Here is an 8,065-nt window from a genome sequence, read left to right as displayed (position 1 = left end):
TCCAATGACGGAGACCCTGCCGTCGGAGCTCCCCACGCCTTACACGGGATTCCTTGAGGCGGCACAGCTTGCTGCTTGCTGTTATCGGTGGTTCGGTGAAAGAGCATGGGCAGGTGGGACGGCATTACGGCATACCATTGTACCCTTCGCATACATATCCACCGGCCCCGCACGGCCCCACCCGCACACGATACTTCTCTGTGTTCATAACTTAAGAGGGGTGAAACACAGCGTCAGTGCCGTACAGTCCATACCTACCTTACAAGTCTTGCGCTCAGTGTTCTGGCCAGTCAATATGGTTAATCAGCGCTGTATCAGACGCGGCGCTTTTTAGGTATGTGGGGGAGGGGGGTTGTCTGCAACCATCGGCCATACTGGGCCACGGTAACGCCTCGAAACACGGGCTCGCAGATCGGCGCTGGGTGACGCACATTCCCTAATCAGGGGCCTCCTCCTGCCCCGGCGCATCAGCGCCAACTGGCTCGCAGACCGGCTTCTAGAAAGCAGGATAGCTCTCGCGGGGAAACCATCAGAACCCGCCGCACCAGCATCCTCACCCGTAGAGCAGCGACCTGGGAAGGCCGAGATGGCGCTCGTTCGGGGAAGTTCGGCACAAGTATGCTCAGTGCCTACACAGGTAACGGAGCCGAACCGTTCCTGACGGGTTTCGATCTTGCGACCTTGATGTGACTCCGGCACCCAACTCCGGCATCGTGGCGCAAGACCACCCGCGTACAAAGCCCACGGGCGGGCTATTTTTAGCTGATAGAGGTTACATGTGGGACGACAGCCGTGGACTAGCCAGGGCCCCAAAAACGTACGAGACACGCACGCTCACCCGAGGAGAGATCCCCGAATGACCCCCATGCTCCTCGCCTCCGGAGAGGGGAGGAACCCCAGGCCCGGCTCACCGCAAACGCTAGCGTTGCTCACCTAAGCCGTGGGTCGGCGTCATAAGACTACCTCTTATTGCGAGTCCCTAAGCTGACAAGCTAGGGTGAGGCCGGTGGCGAGTCCGCTGTTGGCCCTACCAAGATAACCCCTCCAACATCATCTGACGCTAGGAATGGGTGCTGGTTCGGGACAAGGTCCCAGCGGCGCGGAGGCCGACGCAGACTCACAAACGCAGCTAGCCGTGACCAGAAGTCCGCAATCACCTCCACACCTATCCTTCGCACAACAGCAACCTCCGCATTTTTAGCCACTCATCTACACATGCTGTTCCAAAGTGTGCCTCCTGGCGTGTTTTTGGGGTCTGGCGTGCGCCCCAGCCCGCTTTCAAGGCTGCGACCAAGTGTAACTGACTATTCGCGCCCTGACGCCCCACCCAGCGGCGCGCCATTAATTATTAAGAGCGTTTGCTGTGAGAAAACGCTGGTCAAAGCAGATGCACTTTGTGGGGTGGGTGAACGAAACGCGTTGACTCTTATGTTGAAGAATAGCCAGCTCGCCCAGCACCTTTACTTTTTTGCAAGCGCCAAGATCGGCTGAAGGGATGCGAAGCGCGGGACCGGTTGGCCCCCCATTGTGCAACCTCCCCAAGGGGCCTATGCGCGATGCATAGTATATTTTGAATAGATCGGAGTGATCTGTATTCTTTACGCGCGGACGGTTCCCCTGAAGCGCAGCGAGCGAGCCAAATGCACCACCAGCAAGCTTGCCCGCGGACGCGACTCTCTGGGCATCATTGAGATCATGGGATGTTTTGAATAAGTATCTATTTGTAGAACATATTATGTGCGCACAGTGCTCCCTGCTGACTGGTTGACTGACAGAAGTGAGACAGACTCCTTAATCGCTCAATCTTTGCGGTTTGGCATTCGTCATACTACAATTGGATGCCCTCTATATAGCTGGTGTGCTTGTCATTGTCTACTCGCCCCGCACGAACGTGACTGACGCGCGCGCCTGGCCGCTTCGCCGCCCGTCCGTTCGCGCGCCAGCACCCTCCTGTATGGGGGGGGGCGAGCGCCCCCGCCCCCCCCCCCCCGAAACCCCCTCCCCTTGGCGTGGGAACACCGCCCGTCCTTATGTGCTGGTGCCTACACTACCATGCGACACTTGCATCCCGTGCGGGGGGAGGGAGTGCCCCTCCCCCCAACACCCCCCCTCCCCATCGGCGCAAAACTTCCGCAAAGATGAGTGGCCAGGGGCTGAGTTGGTGGCCAAGACCTCGGCCTTGGTCTCGGCGGAGCGCGCGGTGCCCTTCTTGCCCTTCCTGTCGGTGTGTCCCTTCATGGCCGCGGGCATCTTGGCCTTGGTCTCGGCGGTGGGGTTCTTGCCCTTCAGGGCCGCCGCAATCTTGGCCTTGACCGCGGCGGAGCGCTTGAGGCCCTTGAGGCCCTTGCCGTACGTGTTGCCGAGGTTGGCCTTGGTGCTGCGGACGAACTCCTTTGGCAGCGCCGACATCGCCCAGGGAGAAGAGCTGCCGCAGCACCGTCGACTCGGCCTCTCCATGACCAAGTCGAACGTCCTGTACGGTGTACGGTAGCTCGTGCCTTGTGTCAACGCTGGCAGCGGCACTGCGGCACTTGCAAGGCCCAGCGGCCCTGGTGTAGGGCCCATCAGCGGGGCACTGGGCCCAATGGTAGTAGCCGCTGGGACGCTGGGTCTGTTCATGCAATGCACCTATCTGATACGGCGGCCAGTCACTGTGGCGCGAGAGATTTATTGATACGCTGTCCTCACGCGGCGGTTGATGAAGTAACTTACGTGTGTGGAGTAGGAGGCGAACCAGGGGGGGGGTAGGAACAAACTTTTTTGACCCCATGCCACAAAACCTCCCGGACCCCCCGACCGACCGACCGACCGACCCCCCCGGCCGTACGACCCCCCAAAAACCCCTCAGAACCCCTTAGTTTTTTGTCAGGTTGGTGCCAATCGACTGCTCTCGGTGAGCTCTATCGCTGTGTAAAACGATCCGCCTTGGGAACACACTTTGGCCGACCGACATGTGGACATGTAGACATGTCCACCCGTCTGCCGACAAGTATCCTGATAGACTGGCCTGCTATGCAACGGCTTACTCCAATGTTACTTGATGATACGAAATGTGCTGACATGTTCATCCATGCAAAAGTCGGCCGGCACCGGCCTGTCCCTGACCAGTTCCCCAGGCATCTCCCGACATGCCGACATGCCCCTTCCCAAACTACCCCATACTATGCATGTGTGCTAAGTCTGGGGTATACCTACGCACGCCTCGTTGAGCTGCACCCATTGCGCCGCGCGCTGCAGGACAGAAGCGCTAGGAACAAAACTTGGCACGAACCTGTGCAAAACCTCTTGGGACCCCCGACCGACCGACCGACCGGCCACTTTGAGGGGTCATAACTTTGCACCCAGAAACCCATTTTCAATTTTGAAAGCGGATTCGTGATTCTCTCGTTGAGCTCTATCCATTTGAAGCATGGGGTCTGTTTCGGAACATTCTACCCCCCCCCTGGGCGAACCGACAGTTCTTTGACGCAGTTTGACGTCAGTACCGCCCAGCCGGGGTCCCTAATCAACCGTCAGACACAAATCACACAATACTCCGTGCCTGCTAGCTCCGACAGCCTCCTCTGGCATCGTGCGCATTTCGTCTCCTTAAAGCATCTTCAATAACTTAGACTTGCGTTGGGAGTTGGGACGCGCCGTTGGCACAAGCCACAGTCGGACGGGGGCACGGGCGCCCCTCTAGGGCCTTATAATTTGGCCCAAGTCCAAGGCCTCTGGTTGGGGCTCGTACCTAGGAGCAATACTTGCACTCAACCCAGCACCGGAGATCCCACCATGCGCCGATGCGCAGTCAAACGCCCAACGCCTATATGACGGCATGTAACGAGCCCACATTAACAGGTGAACCATTCTTGCACCATTGCCCAGAACAAGCCCGCGCCCACAATAGCAGGTGCACCAGTGCCCATAACTCTGAATTTACGCGTGGCTTATCGACACGCGCTCTGGTTTCCTCCTCCCAATGCCTAGGCATTTGCGCTCCAGTTGCTAGCAGCCAACTGCGCTCCCGACGCCCCCACCACCCACGTACTGCGCTATAGCTGCAGCCATGTCAACCGCCCACATCTTGCTTAGTGCCATCTCCCATGAGTACTTACCCCCCTCCAACCGTACCAAGAATAACCATTACAGCATTGGTTCACAGCATGCTTCATTTATAACAACGTCGCCTGTTCCAAGCGTTCAAATGAAAGAAGTAACAGCGGCAACGCCGACCGGCAGTCAAAGTCACCCCTTACGTCAGGGCGAGGGCGCAAGGCCCCAAACGGCATGCTCCGGTCACCAGGCGACAGACAAGACTCACTGCACACGACGGGACCTGCACGCACACGGTCGGCCGCGAATGAAGCCCGCTAAGAGGATGCGCAAGCGCACGGACGCGTGTAAAATGACCGGGACTGTACAGGGACCAAGCTGCAGGACGACATCATGAGCACCTTCAGCGGCCGGAAGCCGCATCGCCGGCCTCCAACTCCTCCAGGCGGTTGTGTAGCTCTGAAAGCACCACATACACCTGCGCCGCGCTGGGCCGCTCCTTGGGGTCCTGGTGCCAGCAAGCCTGCGCACGGCGAGAGGCATGCATTCATCCCTTCAGCTGTCCAGTTGCTCCACCAGCACGTGGCCCCACCGCACACAGTGACTATCATGGAGTTACGGCGCGCTTAGCAGACCTGGAACAGAGCAGTGAGCTCAAACAGGCTCATTTCAACAGCTCACCTCAATGAGTTGCAGAAGCTCAACGGGCACCAGCGGGCTTGCAGGCGGCAGCGCCGGCCGGCGACCCTGCACGAAGCAGTTCAAATGTTGTCACTAGTAGGCAAACAGAATCGACACACACAGGCCCCCAAAATGCTCCTTTTGAGGTTCACGAAACCATGGCCTTACCTGCACATGTACCTCCCACGCCACTTGCATGCTGGACATGCCGTGCCAGGGCGGCCTCCGCATAAGCATTTCACTCATGATGATCGCGAGCGAGTAGACGTCCACGGATGTGGACAGCCTCCAGACGTCCGGGTCGAAGCATTCTGCGGTCATGGTGCACAGGCGAGTCACAGCTACGGTATACAGAGTATCGTCAAGAACGCAAGGTCGGGTTTCCTGCATGAGACGAAGTGTCTCTTCTTGTTCTGTCGCGTTGCGAACCCCATGGCATACGAGCCACAAAGCCCACCTGGCGCAAGGTATGGCACGGACCCGGCTTCCAGCGTTTGCGTCGACAGGAGCGTCTTCAGTTTCCACCTACAATATGCAAATGAGTAGCAACCCGTGTACAGAGGTATTGATTACCCCGGCCTCCCTGCGGTCCCTGTCATCCCCAAAGGAGCAACAACAAGCGCAATTCCACACCGCGGCGCTCCATCGAAAAAATGGAATGCAGCAACGGTGAAGTGGCTGACAGCAAAAGCATTATAGCATGACATGCATGCTGCCTTGTATCCAAGCCCCTAGTTACCCACCTGGCAAGGCCGAAGTCTGCAATCATCGGATGACACACGTAGGAGATCAGTCAAATGTAGAATGGCTTACTTGGAAGGGAATCGTAACGCTGTGGCATTCAAGACTGCGCAAGCCTATCACAGCATTTCAACCGCAAATCCTCTCGTACCAGCGATCTTGGGTACGCCCTCGTGGCTCAGCAGCACGTTGCCGGGTTTCTGCCAAGGGGTTTGGCACGGCACGGGGCAGTGGGGCCAGTCCTCACGGCGACAGACGTTGCAGAGTGCACAGGGCCATGGCAGGACGGGCACAGGCCGCAACATGCGAGACCACGTGCAGTTTCGCTCCACAAAACACGCAAACCCTGTTCCTAAGAACCGCGGTGAGGTGACTCACCAGGTCTCTGTGCAGCACGGTGGGGTGCAGGTACGCGAGCGCCGCCGCGATACCCCGCGCCAGGCGCACCACCAGCAGCGTCCGTGTATCGGCTTGCGGGTGATAGATGTAGTCGTGCAGCGAGCACATTAGCAGCTCCGCGACGATGAAGGGCTGCGGACAGGGTTTTTTCAGGTAAGACATGCGAAGAACGTTCTTGCGGGCACACGGAAACACCGGGACGCATTACCGCACACGCCGTTCGCTGCATCTGCCCCACCTTTGGCGGCGAGAGGTTGCCACCGTAGATCTTGACCACTGCGAGACGGTAATGGGCGAATCATCGAAACTGAACATACTACATCAGGGCCCCCACGGAGCAGGCGTGCAATCCCACACAGGGCCAGGAATGCACGGGCCAAACCAACGCACCGTTGGGGTGGTTGGCGCGGCTGAGGATTGAAACCTCAAGCCGGAGTGCTGCTAGCTCCGATAGGGCGCTAGTGGCGTTGCCCAGCAGCATTTTTATAGCGACAGGCGTGCCCTGGTACGTGCCCGACTGCGCGCCCACAAACGAATGAGGATCCGTTAGTGTGGACACATACACAGCTGCGAGCGTCCCCACAACCCATCACAACGCGTCCTCACTACGTGCAGCAAAACACAGACGCCACTCACGTAGACTTTGCCGAAGCCGCCCCGCCCGATTTCATGCCCCAAGTTGAGCTCGTCCAGGTTGATGTCCATGTGAACGTCCGGCCCTGGCGCAATAACACCGTGCGCGATTGCGCCCGCCTGCAACGATGGCGGCGGCGCGATACCGCCGCCTATCAAGCTGTTTCCTCCCATGCCAGGCGCCACGGCCCCTGACAGCTGCACTCCTGTGGCCAGCGCGCCGCTGGTGCCTGGCCCACCAACCACAGCGCTTGGCGCCACGGCCTTCGCACCTGCAGGCGATGTTGCCTGTGGCCCGGCCGTCGGCGAAGTCGCCTGCCCAGATGCTCCCGTTGTCACCAACCCCAGCGCTGCCAAAGCGCTCTTATCCCCTACTAGCCCCCGTAAGCTACGCTCCTTTCCGCCACCGGACTTGGTGAGCGCCCCTGGAATGGGCGCGCGCGACTGCGGCACCTTGAACACCTTGCCTTCTGTGCCACGCGGCTGCTGCGGCTGCAATGGCGAGGGCCCTCGCGGCGGCGCGCTGCCGCTGTTGGTGTGCAGGCGGCTGGACTCTGAGCCCGATGATGTGGCCTTGCCAGTCAGCCGCGCCAGCGCCTCGTCGGGGGTCATGGGCACAGCGCCCAGGATGCCATGCGGCATGGATCCAGCATCTGGATCGCCGTCTGCACCTGCAGCAGCCGGCCTACCACCACTGCCTCCGTAAGTCGCTTGGTAGGCGCTGACTAAGCTGCCTGTGGCTGCCGTGCGCGGCGCTGGCAGCGCCATTTTACTGACGCGGTCAGCGTACTCGTCCCAAGCCACCCGATCCACGAAGTGCTCCCGAATATTATGGTTCGCGCTATTAGAATCAGCCACGAGAGGCGCTGCTGCTGATAGTGTACTTCCAGGGACGGTGACCACTGCCCCGGCTCTAACCCCGCCGCCAGGTGCAGGCGCTGTTGTGTCCCCCGCCGCCCCGAAGCCGCCTGGAGCACCTGGAAATTGCCCGGGCGAATGGCATTAATGGCTAAGTGCAAGCTTCAAAGGTCCCAGCGTAAGAAGGGGAGCTGCGCCACCGTACGAAAACGTGTGGCCCCTCACGCAAGCTCAGTGTCCGTCCGCGACGGGACCGGATTGCGCGTCCGGCTTACCAGTCGAATGCTCTTTCGCATGCTCATCAATCAAGTTTAAGCGAACGTCGGAGGGTTGCGCTGCAGGGCCGCTTGACGCTCCGTTTCGGCCATCCGCGACCGCTGGCGCCGCTGCTGGTTGCGCTGCTGCTGGGTTGATGTGTACGGGCTCTCTTTGGCGAGTTGCACAAAGGCCAATCACCGCGACCGTAAGGACCGCTGCGAGGACTGCCCCCGACACTGCTGCCAACCACATCACCGTCGTATGCGAGGGCAAATGTTCATGAATGTTGTCTAATACCAGGTACCGATAGTTCAGGAGGATGCCATGTTGAGGAGCGACCTTCCGCTCTGCTGGTCCGTAAACTGGGCGTTACTTTGTTTTCAAAGCATGCAGTCTTGTAGCATGTCCGTGTGTTTATTTAGCTATTACTGCACGCGCGATACCTTGTGTACTTCAGACT

The 8,065-nt window shown here is 59.3% G+C and overlaps 2 protein-coding genes across 2 annotated transcripts; both read right to left on the bottom strand.

The window, feature by feature from the left end:
* Nucleotides 1-247: 247 nt before the first annotated feature.
* CHLRE_01g024601v5 (uncharacterized protein) lies at nucleotides 248-2,592 on the bottom strand. Its single transcript, XM_001689490.3, has 2 exons — nucleotides 2,155-2,592; nucleotides 248-1,950 (listed from the first exon to the last, which is right to left on the bottom strand). The coding sequence occupies exons 1-2, from the start codon at nucleotides 2,455-2,457 to the stop codon at nucleotides 1,873-1,875; spliced, it is 381 nt and encodes a 126-aa protein (XP_001689542.2). The 5' UTR covers nucleotides 2,458-2,592; the 3' UTR covers nucleotides 248-1,872.
* Nucleotides 2,593-3,051: 459 nt separating this feature from the next.
* On the bottom strand, nucleotides 3,052-7,992 carry CHLRE_01g024550v5 (uncharacterized protein). The gene is made up of 11 exons (XM_001689489.2): nucleotides 7,623-7,992; nucleotides 6,493-7,466; nucleotides 6,247-6,373; nucleotides 6,095-6,132; nucleotides 5,836-5,988; nucleotides 5,609-5,657; nucleotides 5,460-5,475; nucleotides 5,174-5,241; nucleotides 4,885-5,027; nucleotides 4,717-4,782; nucleotides 3,052-4,558 (listed from the first exon to the last, which is right to left on the bottom strand). Exons 2-11 carry the CDS (start codon nucleotides 7,255-7,257, stop codon nucleotides 4,439-4,441), a joined length of 1,545 nt encoding a protein of 514 aa, XP_001689541.2. The 5' UTR covers nucleotides 7,258-7,466; nucleotides 7,623-7,992; the 3' UTR covers nucleotides 3,052-4,438.
* Nucleotides 7,993-8,065: the final 73 nt, after the last annotated feature.

Source organism: Chlamydomonas reinhardtii, chromosome 1, assembly GCF_000002595.2.
Source record: "Chlamydomonas reinhardtii strain CC-503 cw92 mt+ chromosome 1, whole genome shotgun sequence".
Taxonomy (NCBI): Eukaryota; Viridiplantae; Chlorophyta; class Chlorophyceae; order Chlamydomonadales; family Chlamydomonadaceae; genus Chlamydomonas; species Chlamydomonas reinhardtii.
Note: the sequence above shows the minus strand (reverse complement) of the source record. Positions and strands in the feature narration are given on the sequence as shown.